Genomic DNA, 26,690 nt, shown 5'->3' on the forward strand with positions numbered 1-26,690 from the left:
CCCACTTATTCATAAGTTTTTTAAATGTCATGTATTGATTATGGGAAATTTGGAAAATAGATATTTAAAGAAAGAAGTATCCCACCTACTCAGGATGACCATTTTAGACACCTGGGACATATTTTATTTAGACTTTTTTGTATTTAAATGTACATATTTTAAAAATAAAATTGGAATTAGGCCATCTCTGCTGTTTTATGTTTTTTTCTTAATATTGACATTTTTTTTCACATGTCATTGAGTATTTTCAAAAGCAGAGTTTCTCAGCCTCAATGCTATTGATGTTTTGGGCCGGATAGTTCTTTGTTATGGGGGGCTATTCTGGGCACTGTAGGACATTTTGCAGCATCCCTGGCCTAAGACTATATGTGTATGCCAGTGGCAGCTCCCCAGTTGTGACAACCAAAAATGTCTCCAGGTATTGCTGAATGCTCCCTGGGGTGGGGGGCGGGGGGCAATATCACCTGGTTGAGAACCACAATTCTAAAGCAAAAATTCTCAAACTCTTTGCCTTCAGTGAAAAAGACAAATAACATTTTAGTGTTATTGTGAAAGTAGTTTTGACTTAGCAGGCCTCCTGGGGTTCGTGGAACATACTTTGAGAACTGTTCTAATGTATGATATATTATGGCAGCACTGTATCCTGTCAAGGGCCTACATCAGAATTTAACCAGTTCCCTCTTATTCTATTTATTTTTTGCTTTTATCACAATTTCTTATAACTAAACCTTTGCAAAAACTTTTTTTTCCCCTGAGAATAAAATCTTAGAAATGGGATTCTGGATCAAAGTTTTTTTATAATTTATAAAATACATTTGATATATATTTGTCCTCTGAGGTGGTTGAATTAATTTATTTATACTTGTACCACTGTATTATTAGACTGCATCATGGCTATTGTTGGGCATCATTTAATCTTTGCAATTCAGTCAATATGTGAAGATGGTATTACTTAAAAATTTTTATTATTACTGAAGTTCTCATATAACTGGACTTGATTATTAGTGAGGCTGAATATTTTTGTCTTAAGTTTTGGCCATTTTGTAGTCTTCCTTTAGGCTGATAACAATGTAACTGATAAGATTGCAGCTTTCTTTGTTAAAATGGTCACATTCTCCTAATACCTTTAGAGATTAATCCCTAGTCACTCTGTTTGTGTTTGAGTGTATCAAATCACAACCTCAGGTTTAGAGTCCCCCTCTTAAGGAGGTAGGTAGTAGAGGTGCCTGGTAAACTATTCTCTAAATTTCAGAAGTTTGAGCCCCACCCTTTTGACTTTTGTCACATTTAAGGGGTATCATCTGTGCTATTTAACATTTTTTTCTAAATTGACTCCTTAAAACACTATTTGAAAGGAAACTTTATATTATTATAATGTCTATGAAATCATGGGTTTAATGGGCTAGGTTTCTTTTTCCTAATACACATTAAAATACATAATTGTTAAAATCATTTCTCTACTTTCTGAAATCATCCAGTGACCTCTGCTTACTACACTTTAGGAAGAACAGGTGCTTTAGAATCAGACATCTTGGATTTGAATCTCACTTTGCCTCTAACTGATGGTGTGCTCTTGGATAGGCGAGTTTACCTCTTTGTGCCTTAGTTTCTTCATTGACAGAATGGGGATGTTGGAGAAGATGATCTGTTAGGTGTCTTCCAACTCTACTCTGTGATTCTGATGTGTATTCCTTTCTCTATTTCTGCTCAGGAATTTGAGACATTGTCTAGGGATTGGTGTGCTGGCTTAGGATTTAAAAACCCTAGCTCTGTTAAACCCCACTGCTACTAGTCATCTAATTTTAGAGAAACTGTTTTATTTCCTAGGGTTCTAGCTATCTCTTTAGGGTGTTGCTGCTACTTTAATTTCTGCTTCTCATTTAATGTCAGGTGATTCAAGCTAGGAGTCAAGGCTTCCATCATTGAGGCACACCAGTGCCTCACTCTTCACATCCTTAAAATGGGGATAATGTTTTTGCCTTACTTGCCTAATTGGACATGTGGGAAAATGAAATAATAGGTAGATGAGTAGAATCAGTTTTCAGGAAAAAGGTACTAGGTAAGAGCAGCTTATTAGCAGAAGTATCACTCCTGTGGCTACTTCTGTAGTGAAGAGCAAACTTGTGTGATACCACCTCTCCTTATCTCTCCATACCTGCCTGCACTTGCCATTTGATTTTTTTTTTCTTCCTGATTTAGGAAGTACCATTGGACCCCAGTTTTGTGACCTTGGGCAAATCACCCCATTTTAACTTATCCATGGGCTAATTGCAGCCTGCACTGAGGCCTGCATTCAGCCTGCAAAAGTCAGGTTGCTATCTTCTCTTAAAAAATTGGAAGATCTGGCTGACTTAAGCCTGCACTCTGCTGTGGCAGTAACTGGCTGGAGCTGAGTAGTGGCTTTCCTTTAAAAAGGGTTGTGTAATCTCTATGCTATTTAATCTGGCAGGTTTCACTCATTTGCTTTGCTACCTGGCCCCTGTTGTACTTGAGAGGCTGGATTGTATTGTGGTAAGGAGCACCGTCTCTGGAGACAGATTACCTGGATTCAGATCCCAACTTCCATTCTTGGTAGCTGTGTACCTTCAGGTTATTTAGTTTTTCTGTAGTTTCATCTGTATAATAAGGATAACACTACCTGCTTCATAGGGCTGTTAAGAGGATTTGAAGAGCCACTACATGTAAAACCCTTAGGATAGTCCCTGACCCAGAGTAAATTTAGCTGATATTAGCTATTGTTGGAGTTCAAATAGCATAATAATTAGCTAACATTTATCTAGCTTGTATTGTGTATCAGGCAGTGGGCCAAGCCTTTCACACAGATCTATCATTAATCCTAACATAACACTATAGAATCGAGAGTTATTTTTTCAGTTTTGCAGATGAGAGGGTACAATTTAGAGAGGTTAAGTAACCTGTCTAAAGGTACATAGCTAGTAAGTGGGTAGCAACACTGACAGCTGAACCTTTGTTTTTTTTAAATTAATTTGCTGTAAATTAATTTTCATTGGCGTATACTTGCTTTACAGTGTTGTGTTAGTGTCGACTGTAGAGCAAAGCTAAGCCTGTGCTTTGGAATGCTGTACTGTGCTGCCTCACACTACATCCATCTCTAAAGTAGGTTTAATTGCAGAATTGGCATATGCTTGGGTAAACAGAGATTAGTGCTCTTAATGTTTCTGTAAGTGATTTGAGGAGAGAATGCATATAAATAGCCCCAATTTATATATGACATTAGTTCCTTAAAGTAGTGGAATGCCAAACCAATGGAAATAAACTGCAGGCAACTCTTTGGGTGGGAAGAGTGAGCAGAAGAGTGGTAACTGAATTTCAGGGTAGGTAAGTATAAAACAATACATAAAGAAAACTAACAGACTGCTTGTAGAATGATGTGCTCCAAGATACTCAGTCAGGACTTGAGAATCATTTTAGTCTATTATTGGAAGGTAGAAATGGCCAACAAATATTTCATACCCATTAGGATAGCTATTATCAAAAAACCAAAAAATCAAAAACAGAAAATAACAAGTGTTGATGAGACGTGGAAAATTGGAACCCTGTGCATTGCTGGTGGGAATGTAAAATGATACAGCTGCTGTGGAAAACAGTATGGCAGTTCCTCAGAAAATTAAACATAGACTATTACCATATGATCCAGGAATTTCATTTTTGGGTGTATACCCAAAAGAATTGAAAGCAGGAACTTGAAGAGGTATCTGTACAGCCATGTTCATAATAGCAGTACTCACAATTGCCAAAAAAGTGGGAGCAATCTAAATGTCTGTCAACAGATTAATTGATAAAATGTGGAATATGCATCCAAAAGAATATTATTCAGCCTTAAAAAGGAATGAAATTCGGGACTTCCCTGGTGGTCCAATGATTAAGAATCTGCCTTCCAATGCAGGGGACGTGGGTTTGATGCCTGGTCAAGGAACTAAGATCCCACATGCCGCGGGGCAGCTAAGCAGTGCACTCTAGAGCCCACGCGCCACTAGAGAGAAGCCCACGCACCACAACAAAGATCCCGCGTGCTGCAACTAAGACCTTATGCAGCCAAATAAATTAATTAACTTTTTTTAAAAAATCCAGTCTTTTAAAAAAAAAAAAGGAATGAAATTCTGGTACATGCAACAACATGGATAAACCTTGAAGACATTATGCTAAATGAAATAAGCCAGTCATAAAAGAACAAATATTGTATGAGTCCATTCATATGAGGTACCTAGAGTAGTCAAATTCATAGAGACAGAAATGGTGTCTCTAGAGGTTGAATGGTGGTTGCCAGGGGAGGGGGGAGGCAGGAATGAACAGCTGATATTTTATGGATATGGAATTTCAGTTTGGGAAGATGAAAAGTTCTGGATGGTTGGTGCTTTTCTTCCCTGCGTAAAGCTGTGAAACATCCTCACTTGGAATTGTAAGTAGTGTTCTGGCCTCTTGCACTTTGGTAGAAAGGATACACCTTGGTTTTAGGCTCCAGGCCTAACTTCTTAGATTGTTAGCAAGTCATTCTGTCTCTCTGATCCTCATCTGGGAAAAGGGTTATATAATCCTTACCTCGCAAGTGAAGATATATGTGAATAAACTTTTATACAAAAGTTAATTATTTTCAACTTTGGGGAAATAACAAAACAGATTTATTTCTCATACACTGATGTAGCTGGGCTGTATGGCACATAGGCTGCACCTCTATATCTCCATGCTTCCTCTTAGAGCTCAAGGAGAGGTATGGTTGTCACAAAAAGAGGTTTGGCTCCGCAGAGTGGCAATCACACACATGGAGAAGAAGAAATAAATAGGCTGAGAAGAAAGCCAGGCTGCGTGATTTCCTTTAAATCTTTGCAGGTTAAAAAAATAAACAAGACTGCAGCAATATAAAAGGGCATTAAGGGCTTCCCTGGTGGCGCAGTGGTTGAGAGTCTGCCTGCCGATGCAGGGGACGCAGGTTCGTGCCCCGGTCCGGGAAGATCCCACATGCCGCGGAGCGGCTGGGCCCGTGAGCCATGGCCGCTGAGCCTGCACGTCCAGAGCCTGTGCCCCGCAATGGGAGAGGCCACACAGTGAGAGGCCCGCATACCGCAAAAATAAATAAATAAATAAATAAATAAAAGGGCATTAAGTAAAATTGCTATCCCCAAGAGTAACTTCTGTTAACCATTTTACATTTGCCCTTCCATGTACAAATTTGTGTATTTTGTTTTATTAAAATACATCATGCTGTTCATACTCTAATGCCACCTAAAACAAGAGTTTGGAAGATTGGGACAAATTCAGGGAGGATACTTAAGAGAAACTAGGATGTTTTAAGGAGTGTATATACCTAATAAATGACACACTGGGCTAAGTGCTTTTATATTTATTATCTCACCCAAACACCTAAGAACCCTGGGAGATAGTTGGCATTTTCTTCATTTTACAGTCATAAAATAGAAGCTAGAGTAGTAGAATAACTCACCCAGGACACATGGGCGGTGAAACCAGGATTTGAATCCAGACACTTTTATTCAAAAGCTTGCACTTCCTGTACCACCTTTGCTGCCTACAAAGATGGAACCCTAAACCCTGAATCTAATCCCACTGTGTCATTTTTTAAAAGAAAATGTTTTGAATAGTTAACACAGTCACTAACACTGCATCTTAGTGATTATGCCATATCAGAAGAGACAGAGATGCCTCATGCTTTTTTTTTTGCCTGCATAATACATAGTATATCTATGAACAGTAAACTTTTTGCATTTTTAAAATTGTGGTACAATATACATAATACAAAATTTACCATTTTATTTTTTATTTTTTGGCCCTGCCACACAGCTTATGTAATCTCAGTTCCCCGACCAGGGATTGAACCCGGGCCACCTCAGTGATAGCCCTGAATCCTCACCACTAGGCCACCACGGAACTCCTTTTTTTTTTTTTTTTTTTTTTTTTTTTAGCATCTAGAAATGCATGATCTAAAGATCTTGCAGTTTTTTTTTTTTTTTTGCTTTATAACAAATTTAATCAGTTATACATATACATATGTTTCCACATCCCCTCCCTTTTGCGTCTCCCTCCCACCCTCCCTATCCCACCCCTCCAGGCGGTCACAAAGCACCGAGCTGATCTCCCTGTGCTATGCGGCTGCTTCCCACTAGCTATCTACCTTACGTTTGGTAGTGTATATATGTCCATGCCACTCTTTCACTTTGTCACAGCTTACCCTTCCCCCTCCCCATATCCTCAAGTCCATTCTCTAGTAGGTCTGTGTCTTTATTCCTGTCTTACCCCTATGTTCTTCATGACATTTTTTTTTCTTAAATTCCATATATATGTGTTAGCATACAGTATTTGTCTTTCTCTTTCTGACTTACTTCACTCTGTATGACAGACTCTAGGTCTATCCACCTCATTACAAATAGCTCAATTTCATTTCTTTTTATGGCTGAGTAATATTCCATTGTATATATGTGCCACATCTTCTTTATCCATTCATCTGATGATGGACACTTAGGTTGTTTCCATCTCCAGGCTATTGTAAATAGGGCTGCTATGAACATTTTGGTACATGTCTCTTTTTTTTTTTTTTTTTCTTTTTGCGGTATGTGGGCCTCTCACTGTTGTGGCCTCTCCCGTTGCGGAGCACAGGCTCCGGATGCGCAGGCCCAGCGGCCATGGCTCACGGGCCCAGCCGCTCCGCGGCATATGGGATCCTCCCAGACCGGGGCACGAACCCGTATCCCCTGCATCGGCAGGCGGACTCTTAACCACTGCGCCACCAGGGAGGCCCTACATGTCTCTTTTTGAATTATGGTTTTCTCAGGGTATATGTTTTTTTTTTTTAATTTACCATTTTAACCATTTTTAAGTGTACTGTTCAGTAGCATTAAGTACATTGACATTGTTGTACAACCATCACCACCATCCATCTCCAGAACTTTTTCATTTTGCAGAACTGAAACTCTGTACCCATCAAACAACAGCTCCCCATTGTTCCTCCCCCAGCCCCTGGCCACCACCATTTCTACTTTATGTCTCTATGATTTGACTACTCTAGGTGCTTCGTATAAGTGGAATCATACAGTTTTTGTCCTTTTGTGTTTGGCTTATTTCACAGAACACTATTTAATGAGACTTCGTTTGATGGACATGTAAAATGTCTTTTGCTCCACAAACAATGTTGTGCTGCAGGAGCATTTGATCCCGAGTTTCAGAGTGCTCTCTCAGATCTGTCCTGTGCTTGGCTGACTTTGAGGAAACCCAAAGCAAATTCTTTCCTTCTGTGCCTCAGCTTTTCTGGGCTTTTCTTATTTTAAGAAGAATGTTAAATAATTTCTTTTGTTAACGGCACGGTGTGAGAGCTTGCAGACTTTCTGCGTATAGCTCGCAACCCACTGGAAAAGAGTAATATTTAAATATAAAGTCTTTCTGTAACTACAGAGCTGCTGCCACGATGTGATTATAGTACATTTTAGGATGAATTGGTGAGTTTGATACAGAATTAAATCAAACCAAAATGACCAGCATAAGTAGCTGTATTCTCTTGGAATTCTCAACTGGGTTGAAGCTAAGCAGTGGTTTGTGAGGAAACCAGGCTTAGAAGGCCTGGCCTCTCCTTGTCCCTTGCGTGGCACTGGCACTAAGCAGAAAGGCCTTGCCTTCCTAAGAGGTCCTGGTGCTCCCCCTGAAGTGTCTGAGAGGCTGGGGCCAACCCCACAAGCACCCAACTGCTGCCAGACTTACGGAGCTGGCTTAAAGGATCATACTCTTCATTTCGATTGTTTGCAGGTCAGTCTCTCTCTGTGGGACTCTACAATACATCTTTGGTTTTTTGAACTGACCAGGTGACTCACAGAGACAGAACTGTAGAGCTTTTTTCATGTTCTAAACTGATTTATCCTTGCTTCACCAGCCCTCCTTTGCTTTGTGGGGTCAGAGTTTTGGGCACAGCTGTTCTGCGCTCTCTACTGGCTTAAAAGCAGCCCAGCAATTTCAGATTATGTCTCAGTTTGCACCGTTGGTGTTTTTTGCCAACCCATGGTTGAAAAGTGTCATCTTTACACAGGGCTCTTAATACCTTGCCTAAGGAAATGGGGGTGGGAGGGGCATGTACACCTTACATCTTCTGACACTGACCTTGAGGGCAAAGCAGAGGAAGCAGGCCCTGCCATAGTGATAGTTTCTGCCTCAGTGATTCCAATCTTCTGTGGACTTGGGCTGTCATCATCATTTTAGGTACTAAGGACACATCATTTTATTTTATTTTTTAAATTAACTTATTCATTTATTTAATTTTTGGCTGCATTGGGTCTTCGCTGCTGCACACGGGGTTTTCTCTAGCTGCTGAGAGCAGGGGCTACTCTTTGTTGTGGTGCGCGGGCTTCTCATTGTGGTGGCTTCTCTTGTTGTGGAGCACGGGCTCTAGGTGCACGGGCTTCAGTAGTTGTGGCACACAGGCTTCAGTAGTTGTGGCTCGCGGGCTCTAGAGCACAGGCTCAGTAGTTGTGGCACACGGGCTTAGTTTCTCTGCAGCATGTGGGATCTTCCCAGACTAGGGCTCGAACCTGTGTCCCCTGCATTGGCAGGCGGATTCTTAACCACTGCGCCACCAGGGAAGACCCAGGACACATCGTTTTAAATGATCCCAAGGCACTCTACAAATAACCATTCATTTAAAATCAGAAAGAATTTATTTGGCAAAATTAAATCTAGAATGAGCATTAAAGATAATGCTGTCTGGGTGATAGGGGAAGATCCTTTGGCTGAGAATGTTTATGACTTTGAGTGCATAGGTATAGATATTCTGTTTTCTTTTTTATTGAACTTTTTTTTTTTTTTAAGCTGCTGCAGTTCAAGAGAGGTTGTACTGCCTGCATAGGTCTTAATGAACAAACACAGAGGTGCCCTCAGTTATACAGTTTTGCTATGGGTATCCCAGCACATCCTGGAGAGTCTTATTTTCTTTTTCTATCATGAACATTAAAAAAATATGGTATTATTTTGCATATTTAAAACTATATACTTAATGTTTTCCTTTACATGTCCTTCTGAAACTTGTTTTTATTACTTAATACTAGGTTTTCAAGATGTATTCATTTCAGTACACGTATCTGTAGCTCATTTTAAATGCTGTATAGTGTTCCATTGTGCTTAGATTTCATTCGTGTTTGTATTCCAATCGGTTTTATCAGTTTATATATTGATGGATATTTATGTTATCTACCTTTTTTTTGCTATTATGAACAATGCGGCAGTGAACATTCTTTTGTACATTTCTTTGTGCCATTTTGTAAGAAGGTATCTAAATTATAATTTACATTTCCCTGATACTACAGAGGTTGAGATCCTCTATAATCTCTGTTGGCCATTTGGTTTTCCTCTTCTGTGAGTTGTCATATTTGCCTTTTTTCCTAGTTGTTTTCAAAGTTGATTTGTAGGAATTCTTTGTATGTTCTTTATAATAAGCCATTATCGGTTTTGTGCATTGCTAGAATCTTTATAATTTCAGGAAAGCCTTTCCTGGTCCCTGTCCCTGCTCCCTCCGTTTACTCCAGTTAAGTTGGTTTCTGTTTTTATTCCTGTGGTCCTTTGTTTTATTCTTAACTACTCATTTTTGAGTTGTGCTACCAAGTCAGAGAATCCCTTCAGTTGTCCATCAGCTGAATTTGCTTTGTCAGTTATGGTTTATTTTTCATTCTATAAGGCAAGCAATCCAGAGTAGTGGTTAAGAGAGTGGGGAGTCTTAACTGCTTGCTTTTGAATCTTGGCTCAACCACTTTACTTACTGTTGTGACCTTGGCAGATTACTTAACCCTCTTGTACTTGACTTTATAATCTATAAAACCCATGAGAGTAGAGCTGTTATGATCCCAGTTTTGTATTTGATGAAACTCAGGCTCAGGGAGATTAGATTAGAAACATGAGTAAGTTGAAGAAACATGTGGGCCTCTTTATCTTTTAATTTTTCACTTTTGATAGAGACATGGGCACAGAGAAATATTTCTCTAAATATAAGATATAAAGTAACAAAAACAGTGCCAAGTCCCTGACCTGTGGCCTCAAGTGTTGGGGAAAAACAGTACGAGTAGAGACTATGTAGAACTAAAGTGCCCATAGCCTGTTTAAATCTATTAATAGGGAGGAAAACCCCTTTATGCCATTTTTCATTAAAATAAAACAACAAAAACCCAAAGCTTATTTTCATGACCTTAACTTATAAGAGACATAGAATTTAAATAACTGTCCCAGGCCAGAGAACTCATAGTTGAATTAGGCAGATCATAAACACAGAACATTGTGGGCCATACTTAAGGGATCATTCCATTAAGGGTAGACAGTGAAATACTTTGGCGGAGGACACAGAACTTGATTTTGACAGACAATGGAAGGAAGAAGGATCTCAAGAAACAAAGGAACTCAAGAAATGAAGGCAACTTCTTTCTAGGGGAGGGAGAAGAAGTATGATTTGGCTACTATGTTTTCTACTGGTTTTTTTTTTTTCTACTAAAAGAGGAAATATGTTTCTGGCAAAAATGTCAAGTAGTAAAGGAAGGTATAAAGTAAAAATTAAAACATAAAATTTTCCAATGGTATATACCCAAAGGAACTGAAAGTAGGGACTTGAACAGATATTTGTACATCCATATGCTCTTAGCAACGTTATTCACAATAGCCAAAAGATGGAAACAACCTAAATGTCCATAGATGGATGAATGGACTAAAAAAAATAATGGTATGTGTGTAATGAAATATTACTCAGCCTTACAAAGAATGAAATTCTGATACATGCTACAATATGGATGAACCTTGAAGACATGCTAAGTGAATAAGCCAGACACAAAAGGACAAATGTATGATTCCACTTATATGTGAGTACCTAGAGTAATCAAATTCATGGAGGCAGAAAGTGGAATGGTGGTTACTGAGCACTGGGGAGAGTTACTGTTTATTGGGTACAGAGTTTCAGTTTGGGATGATGTAAAAGTTCTGGAGATGGGTAATGGTGATGGTTGTACAACACTGCACATATACTTAACGCCACTGAATTGTATGCTTGTAAATGGTTAAAATGGTGCATTTTCTGCTATATATATTTTACCACAATGTAAAGTGTCCAAACAATTCTAGCCTAGAGGTGGTGTCCACTAAAAACTTCTTTTGTAGCCATCTAGATATGCAAATACAAGCATAGATATGCAAGCATAAGCATATTCATTCAATGTCTACTCTTTAGGACATTCATTTAGATGCTGGGAATTCTGCAGTGAACAAAACTGACAAGGTTCCTGCTGTATTGGAGCTTTTTAAAAATTTGTTTTACACAAATGGATGTTGGTATGCATACTGTTTTACACCTCATTTTTTCCCCTAACAAAGACCTTTGGTCATCTTTCTGAGTTAGTTCTTACAGATCTACTGATTGAGTGGTTGCATGGTATGCCCTTGTTATGGATGTGATATAATTTGTGGCTATTATATTGAATGGAGGAGGGGAGGCAGAGGTATAGAGCTTACTATGGCTTGCTGCCCATGTTTACTCCTGTTGTAAGTTAAATTTTTATTCGGAATACAATATAGGTTTGTTGTAAAGAGTCAAGCAGGGCTTCCCCAGTGGCGCAGTGGTTGAGAATCCGCCTGCTCAATGCAGGGGACACAGGTTCAATCCCTGGCCCGGGAAGATCCCACATGCTGCGGATCAACTAAGCTCGTGTGCCACAACTACTGAGCCTGTGCTCTAGAGCCCGTGAGCCACAACTACTGAGCCCGCGTGCCGCAACGACTGAAGCCCACGCGCCTAGAGCCCGTGCTCCACAATGAGAGAAGCCACTGCAATGAGAAGCCCGCGCACCGCAACGAAGAGTAACCCCTGCTCGCCACAACTAGAGAAAGCCCGCGTGCAGCAACAAAGACCCAACACAGCCCAAAATAAATAAATTAAAAAAAAAAAAGTCAAGCAGTGCCAAATCTATAAAGTAAAAGTAAAAACCCTCTTAATCTGTCCTCTACCTCTCTTTTAATCCTATTCCCTGGCAGTAGTAACCACTGTTTACAGTCCATGATGTGTATAATGCATTTGCAAATATAAAGAATATGTAGAACATGTATCTTCTCATTCTCCAGGAGCTGGCTCATGCAGTATAATATTGCTCATTCAACTCAGACTATTGAGAATTATGCAGAGGAAAGAGCTGGACTGAGCTTCATGAGAGCCAAGTTCTGTCTTAATCCTGCTACTGTGACAGGCAATTACTCCTCAGTTGTCATTTGTCTGGTGTCCCATAGTCAGTGAGATCACATCAAGGAGAGTGCTTTGGAAACTATTATGCTATAAATACTAGCATATTTAGAGTTCTTTGGTTGCAAGCAGTAGAAACCAACTCAGGTTCTGTTAGACAAAAAAAAAAAAAAAGGTGGGGGGACATTAGTGGAAGGATTTTAGGTAGCAAATGAAGAAATATTTAAACAACTGGTTCTCTGGAAATTCAGAAATTTCTCTGTATCTGTTCAATATGTAATTTCTGGGGAAAAGTGAGTGGCTTAGAGGCCATGTGTCTACTGATGGTTAAGGGGGTAGAGTTCTGGGTTTATGTGTCCCATCAGAATCTCACAGAGTTGGGGAGATGCAGTTTTGGAAAGTATGGGATTCAGGCTGGCAAAACCAAATGTCAGCCTTGAAATGTCAGCGCTTTTAACTCTAGATTCTTACTCGCCTCTCAAGGAGGAGATGATCGCCGGGTTCTACTATGGCACATGGAACAAGCTATCCACTCCAGAGTTAAGCCCATACAGCTGAAAGGAGAGCATCATTCCAACATTTTTTGCCTGGCTTTCAACAGTGGGAACACCAAAGTATTCTCTGGAGGTGAGAAGGAGACTTCCCCTTGGGAAATGGTGGCTGGGATTTCAGATAAAGGAGTGCTAAAATTATTCCTTAATTTTCCTTCCTTTATCTCATTGAGTTGTGGAATTACTGGTTTCCCATAGCTTGTCTTCTCTGCATTACAGCAGTTTAGACACATGTATTAGACTAATGTCTGTCTGTCCTTTCTCTCCTTTGCTCTTGTTCTTTCTCTCTTTCTTTTTTGGTAGAAAACTTTTCACATTGCAGTCTGGTACACAGAAACATGTTAGAAGAGTACTTAACCTCAATATGTGTGGTGCACTTTGATTTTTTTTTTTTCTATTCTATTCTGTTTTGTTTTTAAAGATTTTAAAGGTTGTGACTCAAATTGGTGTTATGACCCATGGGTGGCTCCTGTTTGAAAAAACGTCGTGTTGGGGTGTGATTGGAATGGCTTTTGCTCAAGCCAGCCTCTTGATGATGGCATCCATCAGTCACACTCCTTTCTGACCACTACATTTCTAGCCCTGACCTCTCTTCTGCACTGCAGATTTCCCCACTGAATATCTACCTTTGTTTTCCAAAAGTAATTTAAATCCAGCAAATCTAAAACTAAGATTATTAGTCCTTCTCCCCTGCACAAATATTTCCTCTTGTTTCCTGGTTTCCCTTTCTCGGTTATTATCACCATTCAACTAATTATGTAAGTTGTTAGGCTTAACTTTTAAGAAACTGCTGACATTGGAGCATTTTCAGTTTACAAAAATGACAATTCCATGTGGTTCAGTCTAATAGAAATCTCAAAGTCAGCCTCAGACCTGCCTTTCTTTCATTTTCACATCTTGTAAGTCACCAACTACACTGTCAGATCTATTTTGGAAGCCTCATATCCATCCTTTAGTTTCTGCTCTCCTGCTATACCAACTGCTCTGATTCAGGTCCTCATCTTTGGCCTGGACTACTGCAGTGTCCTGCTGTGATTTCTGCTACTGGTATCTAAATCTCCTTATTCATTGCTTATACGAGTTTTCTTCAACCATGTGGACCTTTGACTCTACATGTCCATCCACAGGATAAAGCCTAAATCCAGTCTACCTATCTGGCCTCATCTTCCTCCCCTGCACCTTGTGTTCTAGTTCACTAAATCACTTGTCATCTTAAGTGCCCTGTGCCTTTTGCCCATACTGTTCCTCATAGGCCATGATTAATTGTCCAGACCCCACCAATTCCCATAAGTCTTCCATCGGTAAGAGTTTTGAGTTATTTGAGTTTCTATTCAAGTGTCTCCTTCCCCATAAAAATATTCCCCCTTTGTGCCATGTACTTTCACCCTGCTCATAAAGGACACAATTGCTCCTTTATCTGTGTCCCCATTGTAGAGCATATCGCTACAATAAGATAACCCGTCTTGTCACTATTAGTTGTTTGTGCAGGTGGACTGTGAATTCCTCAATCTTACTCATTCCTCTCGTATCCTCAGCACCTCACACTGTGCCTGTTACCTAAAAGGCATTAGTATGGGTTTGATTTACTTGGTATGAACCCACAATAGAGTTACAGTGAGGACTTTAAGGTGACCTGGCCACATCTCTACTGCTTATGCTTTTAGCATAGAGTGGGAAATTTTTTTACTGTCTTCATTTTGGGATTTTTATTTTTTGGCTATAGAAACCATTTGAAGGCAGGACTACACATATCATGGATGCAGTATTTTTAGATTCCTTGAGAAATGCAAGAGAAAAAAGTTGTGGATAAAAACTTTCCCATTATTTAGGATCACACTATCATTAGATTTTAATGCTATAAAAGATGATGAGGGTATGAATAGTAGCAAACGTTTGTTAGGGGCTTAGTCCTACTCCAAATGCTTTTATATTCTTGTCTTCACGATAACTCTATGAAGTAGATACAATTGTTATTCCTATTTTGCTGAGACATAGAAAAGTTACAGATATTTTTCCAGGTCTCACAGTTAATGAATGTTTTGTTTAAAAAAAAAAAAAAAAAAGCTAGCTTGGATGAATGGATTGATTTGCCCATGATCATTTATTCTTTTCCTGAATAGCCACAGTTTTGTTTTTTTAATCATCCACTGGATAATGCATTTTGGAAACTGTTATTATGTTATATCTACATGCTATTATGCTTTTTCAAATTCTCTATAAGAATATCTTACCTTCTTCATTATTTTTATTACCCTTTTTCTAATTAACACTCCTAATTTGTAAATATTAACATTGACTTTGTTCATTTGTTTTTCCTGAAATCTTTAAAATACTGAATTGTAATATGAACAGGATCACTTTGCAGGAGTTACCAAATGTCTGCTTTTTCCCTTGCAGGAAATGATGAGCAAGTTATCCTCCATGATGTTGAAAGGTAAATAGATTGTTGGTATGTGAAGGTAATTTACTCTATCTTTCGTATGAAGAAAGGGAGGTATCTCTTTAGACCGAAATAGTTCTTGTTTTTTGAAGAAAATAACATGAAATCAACTGTCCTTTGCTGAAAAAGATTTCTGTAATAGTTTTGAAATAAAATTTTGATTTAAAAAAGATTTACAAAGTTGATATAAAATTATAGTTTTCAGGTAAAAATTTAAAGGGAGAGGTTGGAAGGGAAGGAGACATAATATTTAACCCTCACAATAATTTTATGAGGCAGTACTATGATGATCTCAATTAGGAAACTGAGGTATAGAGATATTAGGTAACTTAAGGTCAAGTGATGTTAGGATCTGAACGTAGGCAGCCTGGCTTTGGAGCCATGCTTTTACTCACCATGCCAGACTGCCAGGAATCCCTCTTCTACCCCTGCTGGCATCAGGGCTGCTTTAAAGCTTTCCCTCGCTTTTTGGAAATCCAGCACCACCCCCAAGACTGTACACAAGCAGATGCATTCTATAGTAAGTGAAAACATGAAACTCATCAGTTGAGTCACTTTTTTGGGGGTGGGGATGTTAGTTCCCCAAACAGGGATTGAACCCAGGCTCCAGCAGTGAAAAGCACTGACTCCTAACCACTGGACTTTCAGGGAATTCCCTTGAGTCACCTTTAAATATGCTTATTTAGTGCAAAAAACAAACGTGTCGTGAAGTCTTATCTCTTTAGTAATACTTTTTTTTTTAACCTGAAAGTTGAATGCCTACTTTTTTGTAAATGTAATATCCTTTGGGTTTAGCTAGGTTGGCTTTCTCCTGGAAATGAAAGAGAACTCCATTCTAGGAACTAGAGGGCTTTAACTCTGCACTACTTTTGTGTGTATGTGTGTGCCTGTGTGCCTCTCTCTGCTCTCTGTCTCTCAGCAGTGAGACCTTAGATGTGTTTGCTCATGAAGATGCGGTGTATGGCTTGTCAGTGAGCCCAGTGAATGACAACATTTTTGCCAGCTCCTCAGATGATGGCCGGGTTCTCATCTGGGACATCCGGGAATCTCCCCATGGAGGTAGGGTCACTGTGCAAAAGGTGGTTGGATTGTGTCGAAGAGTTTAATGTCAGGTTCATAGCAGATCCAGTCTGTGACTTGAGTAGACTGGGTAGAAGTGCTATAAAGGGAGAGGAAACTCACATAGGGACATAAAGGTGTCTCTGGAGGTCCCACCTTACCCCTGAGTACTCAGAAGTGAGGCACCTCTGCCAGTCCTCCTCCAATCACTTGTGAATCTCCACACACCTTTGCCCCTGGAGCGAACACCACAGTATCTTGCTGTGTAGTAGCCCCAAGGAGCAGAACGTGTGGTGCCTCATTTGTGGAGAGTAGCCACCAAGGGCCAGCTTTGTGCATGGTGCTGACATGCACATATTCTTGGTTATTTACAGAGAATGGGGGTGTTGTGCACTTGGTTACATCCTAGATCCAGGGTGGTTATTTTGCTGAAAGAACCACAGAACCTCACCTTCACTGTGCATAGGAACTTAAAATGATAGCAGATACCCTCTGTTTAAGGGGGATTGTCTGGGTGAGTTCCTCTTCCAAATGTGTTCTTTGGGTCTCTGAAATGTAAAATGAAGAATCTGTCTTGTTGAATTTCTCTGAAGTTCTTCAGGAAATGCATCTTTTCAGCTCATTTCCTGCACAGAGACCTCTGTCACTCTATCTTCAAAGGCTCTTTCCTCCAGCATACCCTCAGTGCCACCCCCAGCCCCACTCTTGCTGCAGCTTTGTCATGACCATACCTGTGTACATAGAGTTACTATCTTGCCTACCTTGTCTGGCAGGCTCTGAGTCTTTTTATTCTTCTATATTCTGAGCGTTTAACATGCTCGTCTGTGCTCATTATTGAGGTTCAGGCTATAAGAGAAGTTTGTTCTCAGAGTCAGGCAGGTATGGTAGCCAAAAGCAGCAGCTGTGGTTGAGTGAAATGGCTTGCTTGGTACGTGGACTTCTCCTTTGTCTGAACTGCCTCGTGGCTGAGATTATTGAGCACTCCCTGTGCCCAGAGGCCTGTGAAGTAATCACATATGGAAATCATAGGCTGAGGAGTGCTTTCTGTCTGTTGCTTCTAAACAACTTCCATAGGAGTATGTCCCCCCAGGCAGCAGTGATTGCTTCCTCACCTGGAGCCAGCTAGTATATGCAAGAGGCTGCAGGGTTTCTAGGTGAAGTTGATTAGAAACTGGCTGGATGCAAGAGAAGTTCAAGTACTAGATGAAATGAAATCTTAAAATTCTAGACTGAGGCTATTTTCTTTTCAACTTAGGGAGCAATATTACCAGAAGGAAAAACTGCACTATTGTTTTATTTTGTCTTCATTAAATCTTTCTGTAGTTTTAAAACCTTCAATTTCTAAAGCTAGTAAATTTGGATTAAGGTATAATAATCCTACCAGTAATTGACTGTGAATTTTTTTAGCTCATGAGGAATTCAGTTTTACTTACTGTAAAACAGCTTAACTTCCCATTTACAGTGACCATTTCTGTTTTGTTACAGGATCTGAATAGGTACTATGTTTATTTCTCAGCATTATAGCTTAAAATTTGTGTTTGTGTATTTAAGTTGCTGTTTGCAGACTTTCTGGTGCAGAAGGGTGTGTGCCAGGACTTGTGGGGACCTTGTGAACAAGCGTGGCTACTGGAATGATGTCCTACACTGGCTTCCAGCCCACTGGGGTGATTGTTAACGGCTGTGCTCCTCTTGCTTTCACATCCCTGCTTGTCTGCCTGCCACAGGCCCAGCAGTGCCTGAAGTGGACTGATCAGAATTTCTCTCTTCACAGAGCCCTTCTGCCTGGCCAACTACCCATCAGCCTTTCACAGTGTCATGTTCAACCCTGTGGAGCCCAGGTTATTGGCCACAGCCAATTCAAAGGAAGGAGTGGGACTCTGGGATATTCGAAAACCTCAGAGGTGAGCCCCCTTTATCCAGAAGTTGTTAAAACTTTCCCCTGACTCAACTCTCAGGTAATGTCATCAGTCAGCGATGGTCTTGAGAACCTGGTTGGCAGTTGATCTCAGTTGGACATCTCCTAACATATCCCAGTGTCTCTGAAGCCAGGGGTACCCTATTTCCAGGGGGCAGGCAGTGTGAGATATCCACACTCCTTGCTAAGGAGGAATCATAAATTGTAATCTGGACTCTAGACAGGATCAGTTCTAGGCAAACTGCAATGGCAGAGCTCTCTTCAGCACTACCTTCTGTCTTTAGGTCCAGGGTTCCCCAGATGCATGGGAGGTCTTCTGGAGGAGTGATGGTGATTTGTTAAACGCATTGCCCCTGAACTGGGGATTCTTAACCCCGGGCTGAAGGGGATATGAGCTTCAGGAAGACTGTGAACCCCCAAACTGCATGGAAATTATATTGTGTATTCATCTAAGTCTGTTTTTCTGAGAAGGGAGTTTAGTTTTTTTCAGTTTCACAAAAGGACCGGTGACTACAACAATAAGGTTAAGAGCCACTGCACTACAGTGTTAGGGACCTAATGTTCCCCTTCTGTTTGCATTATTAAAGAGTACACTTAGGACAATTCTGAGCTGATGGTGCGAATCACTAATGGGGGAATTTCAGACATCATTAAGAGAAATACGTGGATGGGGCAAGTAGAGCCTCTTTCATGTTCCTTAAATCCCATGGGCGAGAGATGACCTTTTATGGCATCTGTGCATGAAGCCAAACCTTGCTTTATGAAAGATTTGCATGCATTGCTAGCTCCTCTGAAAATTCTACATGGAGGTAACTTCCCACTTTAAGGTACTATTGCGGAAGAGTATCATGGAAAGTAAGCGAGGTTATGACTTCTTTCATGGGCCTTGGATGAAAGGGGCAATTGAGTACAGAGGATTATCTTCCTTGGTGATTTTTAGTTCTAGCTACTTCTCTCCATGGGGTAGTGTGATGAGGTTGGATCTATGGCAGATCTGTGTAGCCCAGAAGGGGATCCCTGGTGTTGAGCAGGGCTCCCTGAGGCTCCATAGGGCAGCAGAGATTTCTCCTGCTCTCTGTAGCCTATGCACCTGGCTCTTCCTTTTCCATGTGGCTGAAATGCGGGTAGTAGCAGGACCCCTATTGTGCCTTTTATGCTGTGTGCTGAGGGAGGCTTGTTCTCTGCCATTGAGACAATCTCCTGTGTTCGGCTCTAGCCTCCTCTGCCACTTCGGGCTCTTCAGGAACAACTGTTCTGCCTTGTCCTTATCACAAAAGGCAGAATTTGGACTAAAGATGCCAGCTTTCTCCCAACCTGCTATCTCCCACACTGAGAATGAATAGCTGGCAACGGGAGTGAGCCCTGAGCAATTCAATTCATCCCCAGTGGAAAGCTTGAGTAGTTCATGACGTCAGCAGTGTCTTGAGAGAAGAGGGGGGTTGAACGTTAATGCTTCTCCCGATTTTCCTCTACCAGCTTCTTACTGTGCATTATATTTGGGCCCTCCTCCCCTTTCTACTTGTCTCCTCACTAAACATGGCTTCTTTCTTTTTAAAAAATTCTAAGTGAGATTTCTGCTTTACTTTTATAGTAACATTTATTAGATTTAAGGTCTATATCCAGAAAAGTGTAATGAAAAGAAAAAAAGATAGAAAAAGAAAATCCCATCTCAAGATTATCTCTGTTGCTTGTATGTTTTTTAAATGTTTTACATCAATACAGTACTTCTCTTTCCTGGTCTGTAGTCACTATGTCCAAAGGTAACTACAGTGAACAGTTTCTTATGTATCTGTCCAGAACATAACTTAATGCATGTAACTCACATAAAGAATATATATCCTTAAAAGAATTTAGACTAAAGGAACCACATAATAAAACCACTGTGCTCAGCTTCTTTTTTCAATTAATAATATGCCTTGGAGCTTTTTTCATATAAGCACTTGCAAATCTAGCACATTCTGTTAATTGGCTACATGGTATTCCATTCATATGATGTACCCAACAACCACACTTCTTGTTTCCTGTTTGGGCCATTATAAACTATGCTTCACTGACTCTGGTCACACATCTATCTTGGCCTACCTTTGCAAAAATATCTAGGTAATTGCTGCACCAAACAAAGAGTGTACGTTTTTACATTTTTTATAAAAATTGTCAAATTTTCCCACGACCACAAAAGGCTGCACTGATTTACAAACCTACCAACTGTGCATGAGGCTACATGCATCTCCAGACCCTCATGAACACTTAAACTGTTGCAGGTCTTATGGGGGAAAAATATCTTCTTGTTTTGATTACTTCTTCATTTATGAGTGAGGTTATGTGGTTTCTTTGGTAACCTATAGTTTTCAAAGCCCATGTGGGAGAAAAGTCATCTAGTAAAGCTAATTGGCAATCTTGACTGACTCCTTTTTTGGAATAAAAGGAGGAGCACAGTGCTGTGGAGACTAGGATGTTTTTACCTGTTTCTTTCAACTTTTCTAAGGTTTTATGGATATGAGGCAGGAAAAGGGTATGAAATATTCTTGAGGTCCTCCTGTTCTTCACATCCACTAGTGTTTGGGGATTAAACTGCAGATCTTTTCTGTTTGAATTTTCTCAGTGCAAGTTGGTGTGAGGAGAAAGAGATGGCCCTTTGTCTTTTCCGTGCAGGATTAATTATGCTGAGTTGCAGTGGATGATTTGTCTCCTAAACACAGCTGCCTAGAAACCCCAACCCAGATCTTGGGACAATTCTGAACTGCCTGGGAGGACAAGCCTGGAACAGGAGAGATGATCTATTTCACGGATACTTAAAGTCTAGGGAAAGATTTTAGGGAATTTGTGAACCCCTTGTAATTGCAGGTAAAATCATGTGTGCTTGTGTATCTGAGTGAGCACACGTGGCATTTTTTTCTAGGGACAAGGAGAGCTTTAACCAGGTTCTCATAGAGACCCTTGAACCCCAAGAGGATGAGTTGCTCAGTGTTCTAAAGATTTGATTTAGAGCCTGTTGTGGTTCCTTAGCAGGCTTCTAAGTAACTTCCAGCTTGTAGTAGCTTGGGCACATGTGAATTCTGGGCCTATTCAAATGGCCCACTGGCTCCCTAGAAACAAATATATCTCCGTGGAACAATAAGGGGGGCTCACATTGAATATCTTTTCCTTCCTAGCTTACATTATGGGTGGTTCCATGCTGGAATGGTTTCCCTGCCCTATCCCAAGCCTAAGCTGTGTCTCTCCACTTTAGCAGTTAGCCTGTAGGAGTGTGAACAAGTTCATGTTTGTCCTACTACTGCCCTGAAATAAGCTGACTAGAGGGCTGGCTGGTAGAATAAAGTGTCAGCTCTAGAAGGGACTTCAGTTATCATCTGATCTGACTTCCTGTTGTATGGATTGTAAAGGAAGGCAGAGAGTTTGATGGTTTAGAGTGTAGGATCTGAAGTACATCCTGGGTGCAGCGCCAGGCAGTGTACCTTAATAGCTGTGTGATCTTGAGCATGTTACTTCACCTCTCGGTGCCTCATAATAATAAATAATAGCTGATATTTATTAAGCATTACATGCTGGGGTTAATGACAGTTATATGAATCATTCCTTATTTAATCCTATGACAACCTTATGAAATAGATTCTATTATTCCTATTTTAATGATAAGGAAGTCAAGGTACAGAGAGGTGAAATAACATACATATATGTGTATTATATCCTCCCCTGTATGTTCTAGTTTCCTTTCATCTATGCCTCCTTGAAATTTGTCAGAATTCCTCTCAAATTTTTTTCATACAGGCCTATCCAACTCTAGAGTCTGAGGCCTTTAGACTTTCTGCCTCCCTTTTCACTGTCTTCTGGCCCAGCCCCAGTCTTCATGCTGACTTCCCATGTTTCTCGCTCTCCTAACCCTGGAAACCCACACATGCTCTTAATTTTTCTTTTGTAAAGCTTTAGAACAGAGGTTGTAAACTAGTTGCCCATAGGCCATATTCAACCCATGGAGATATTTTGCTTAGCCTACATGATGTGATAGTGTTTAGAAGATTACACAGGGCCTCCCTGGTGGCGCAAGTGGTTGAGAGTCCGCCTGCCGATGCAGGGGATACGGGTTCGTGCCCCGGTCTGGGAGGATCCCATATGCCGCGGAGCGGCTGGGCCCGTGAGCCATGGCCGCTGAGCCTGCGCGTCCGGAGCCTGCGCGTCCGGAGCCTGTGCTCCGCAACAGGGGAGGCCACAACAGTGAGAGGCCCGCATACCGCAAAAAAAAAAAAAAAAAAAAAAAGAAGATTACACAGAAAAAAATCACAGTTTCTAACATCTGTTGAAAAAGTCAAAAGATCTAATATCATTGGACCTTTATTCTCACATGGCAACAGTCAGCCGAAGTTGAATCATGGGTTCCTCTTTAAACCTTTGGGATGTGTTACAGGTTCCACCACTCCTTGATGTCTTAATCCAGGTGTGCTTCTCTCGTTTATGTTACTTCCCTGGTCATGTAGTCATTGGAGTTTGAGGGTCTGCTTTGGGAATTTTAGTGGAAATGAGGGGGCCATAGCTGGGGAACTTGAGTATAAGTGACTGGATAAGAGATAACTTCACATATACAAGTATACATTGCAAGTTTGGGCGAGGTTTGGTTTATTTCATTTAGATTATTTCTGCCGATGTCTTTTCACAACCATCCTCTCCTTTATCACTGCCAACATCCCAGTTATGATGTCTTGCTTGGACTATTGCAGTGGCCTCTGAACAGTTTTCAAAACTGAACTCCTTGAACATCCAAAGCGTTCAGGAAAACTGAAGTTTTCCCTGCTGTTACTCTCCTCGTCTCACCGTTTTCATTGCCTGTTTTAGCTGTCTGTTCACTCACCACCTCTCTCCCTTCTCCTATCTTTAGTTTGTCAGTTTTTGTCAGGAACCGTTAGTTCTGTGACAGGTAACAATGTCTTGCTTTGACAAGGATAATAAAGAGAGTGGTTCTTTCCCACTCAATAATAAAACTAGTGCAAGCCAGGAATTCCTGTAAAGACTTACCTTATAAGCTGGTGCTTTTAACGTGTTGTGTAAATAACACATTTGATAATGGGTAATGAGTGCAAATTCCTGCTCTCAGAAAGGAATTGCTCTTAGTAACTCACCTGGCTTTGGGGCCTAAATGTTCTCTCAGCCTGTGCCAATCCTACTTCTGTAGAGACCAGATTAAGTGTAACTCCTTGCCTTCTGAACAGCTAGGCAATCTCTGCCACATTGCATTTGAGGGCTGCTCATACTATTTTGGGAAAATAGAGCCCAAGTGTTCAACTTCAAAGGCCCGAAAAGGCATTTATGCTCTGCTTTCTCTCTCTCCACTCCCACTCGCCCATCTTTACTGTTTATATGTATATATCCAATACTCAGGCAAATGTCCCATCTATTGAAGACTGTAATAAAAGCTTGTTTTTTTCCCCTAAAACTGTAAACCTTTAAGTTCTGTTTTGTTTGTTTGTTTGTTTGTTTTTGCGGTACGCGGGCCTCACTGTTGTGGCCTCTCCCGTTGCGGAGCACAGGCCCCGGATGCGCAGGCTCAGCGGCCATGGCTCACGGGCCCAGCCACTCCGCGGCATGTGGGATCCTCCCAGACCGGGGCACGAACCCGTGTCCCCTGCATCGGCAGGCGGACTCTCAACCACTGCGCCACCAGGGAAGCCCTAAGTTCTGTATTTTTATTAATGTCGCCATCACTCTTGTACTCATCCTGGCTAAAATCCTAGAGTCCCACTTGACTCTTCTGTTTCTCCCTCCCTCTGCCATGACCAGCCTTGCTCTGTGTTAGTGCCTGGCCACTATTTTCAGTTCTTAAAGCCCCTGCCCTATTTCAGGTCCATATCACTGTTTCCATAAGGTGTTGACTACACTGGCTTCTTAACCTGCCGCTTGCTTCTGGCACATAGCACATGTCCTTAAACATCACTTTTGCCATTCCCCTACCCAGAAGCTTTAGTGGCTGCTTTTTATCTTTGTTCATGGCCATATCCCTAGAACCAATTATGCGGGATGCTCCAAGAAAATGTTTTTTTGGGGAATGAATGTATGACCTAGTTCACTGGATGAGATAAAAACTTGTTACGCAAGCAGTCAGCCCCTTCGCTGGTACCAGTGTCCCTTCTCCCCTTGTAACTCCTCCTCTGCATACAAACACACATAGAGGAGAATTTCTCCTTTTTTCTTGATTTTTCTTTTCCTATTCAAATCCTAGTTACCCTTCAAGGTCCAAAATCAAATGGAAGCCCATCAGTGCAGACGTCCTTGCCATGTCTCCCTGTTACATACTCTTAAAGCTTACTTTACTTGCTGTGTCCCCAGCATCTAGCCCAGTTTTGGCACAGAGTACATGCTGAATGAATGAAGCTTGCCCTCACTTCTAGCAGAAGGGATCTCTCTCTCTAGAGCCTCTGTAAAGTATAATGCTTATGGCCTGTGGCATTCATGTTGCATGTCTCAGTCACTGCTTTTGCCATCATTGATTATCTTTACTGTGACTATGTTTTATCTCCAGACAGACCAGTATTATGTCTGTTATTTCCTTCCAGTGCTCAGGAATTACTCAGGAAGGAAACACTTGTCCTAATCTGTACTATTAATGCTCATGTTTTTCTGTGGATTTTTTTTTTTTTTTTTTTTTTTTTTTGCGGTACGTGGGCCTCTCACTGTTGTGGCCTCTCCCGTTGCGGAGCACAGGCTCCGGACACGCAGGCTCAGGGGCCATGGCTCACAGGCCCAGCCGCTCCGCAGCACGTGGGATCCTCCCTGACCGGGGCACAAACCCGTGTCCCCTACATCCGCAGGCGGACTGTCAACCACTGCGCCACCAGGGAAGCCCCTGCGCCACCAGCGAAACCCCTTTTCTGTGGATTTTTAAGGACAGAGCCATGTTTTATTTATTTTTAATCTCTGTTGCCTAGCACAGTGCTTAGAATGTTATGGACCCTCAGTAAATATTGAATGAGTACAGTGTTACACTCATCCCAAAATAGTATGTGTTCTCAAAGCTAGCTTTCTGTAATGTTTTCATTAACTCCCTGAGTGTAATGGCATGGATCAAAATGTCATCTGTAGGGAATAAATCCTTAGAGGAGGTTGTAAGGGTTCTTCTGGGGCTTTGGACACCTGTCAACTAGTGATATATGGAAGTCAAGGATTCTGGCAAAATTGCTTTCTGGCTTTTGGGCCACAAGGTGGAGCTCTAGAATCAGCTTTGTTCACTAGAAGATAACCAGGGCCCCAGTATCCTAACCCAGTGATTCTCAAACTTTAGAGCGCATCAGAATCACCTGGGGAGGTTGTTAACATGCTGCTTCCTGAAGCGCAGACCCAAAGATTGAACTGTTGATCTGGGGCAGAACCTGTGAATCTGCCATTTTTAAATACATACCCCAGGTGATCTGGCAACTTTGCTTATCCTTCAAGGTGGAAACTGATTATTCAGAGGTCTGTTGAATTTGCTGCTGTGTTCATTTGGACCCAGGGTCTTTGGGCTTTAGGCCAGAGCTTCCCTGTGTCCATTCATTCTCACCAGTGTGCCTTTTTATAGCAAGAGACTTAGCTTCAGACCAGAGCATCTGGGTAATGCCTGGTGAATGGATGGGAGTTGTGGAAGCATGTTCCAGTTCATATTCTCCCTTTAATTCTCCCCAACTCTTGTTATTCAGGAGGAGGTGATATCAAATTCCTAAATCAAGTACACTTTACTTTAAAATCAAATCTTGACTTTTTCTTCTTTTTAAAAAGCTTTTTACATTAAAAAATTCACATGCACATATATATATATATATATATATATATGTAGAATTGTAAAATAAACTCCATTTTACCTAGCACCCAGCTTCAATTAACCCATTGACAATCTTATTTTATTTATTCTTCCTCTGTGACCTCCCTTCCCAATTATTTTGGATCCATTTCCATGTAACATTATATCATTTCCTCTGTAAATACTTTAGTATGTATCTCTGAAAGATATTCTTTTTTTAAAATTGAGATAAAATTTACATAACATAAAATTAGCTATTTTAAAGTGAAAACTTCAGTGGCATTTAATACATTCACAGTGTCATGCAACTACCACCTCTGTCTAGTTCCAAAGCATTTTTATCATTCCAAAATAAAACCTATACCCATTAAGCAGTTACTCCCCAGAATACTTCTCCCCTAGTTTCTGGCTACCACCAATCTGCTTTCTGTATCTGTGGATTTACCTATTAAGGATATTTCATATATCATATAACCTTTTGTCTGGCCTTTTACTTAGAATAATGTTTTTGAGATTCATCCACATTGTAGCATGTATCAATGCAGTACTTCATTCCTTTTTATGGCTGAATAATTTTCTATTGTATGGATACATATACCACATTTTGTTTATCCACACATTGATGGACATTTGAGTTGTTTCCACCTTTTGGCTATTATGAATAGTGCTGCTTTTAAGATTCATGAATAAGTATTTGTTTGAGTACCTGTTTTCGGTCCTTTTGGGTCTATACCTGAGAGTGGAATTGC

General features: G+C 40.7%; 1 protein-coding gene across 2 annotated transcripts in view; it reads left to right on the forward strand.

Annotated features, from left to right (window-relative positions):
- Positions 1-26,690, forward strand: part of DCAF5 (DDB1 and CUL4 associated factor 5) — a 110,064-nt gene that overhangs the window by 18,020 nt on the left and 65,354 nt on the right. For both annotated transcript variants that reach the window (XM_060095940.1, XM_060095941.1), the window contains exons 2-5: positions 12,698-12,841; positions 15,163-15,199; positions 16,125-16,264; positions 18,036-18,165. In XM_060095940.1, the coding sequence (XP_059951923.1) occupies positions 12,698-12,841; positions 15,163-15,199; positions 16,125-16,264; positions 18,036-18,165 (451 nt within the window). The remainder of the gene's footprint in view (positions 1-12,697; positions 12,842-15,162; positions 15,200-16,124; positions 16,265-18,035; positions 18,166-26,690) is intronic.

This window comes from Mesoplodon densirostris, chromosome 4 (genome assembly GCF_025265405.1).
Source record: "Mesoplodon densirostris isolate mMesDen1 chromosome 4, mMesDen1 primary haplotype, whole genome shotgun sequence".
Taxonomy (NCBI): Eukaryota; Metazoa; Chordata; class Mammalia; order Artiodactyla; family Ziphiidae; genus Mesoplodon; species Mesoplodon densirostris.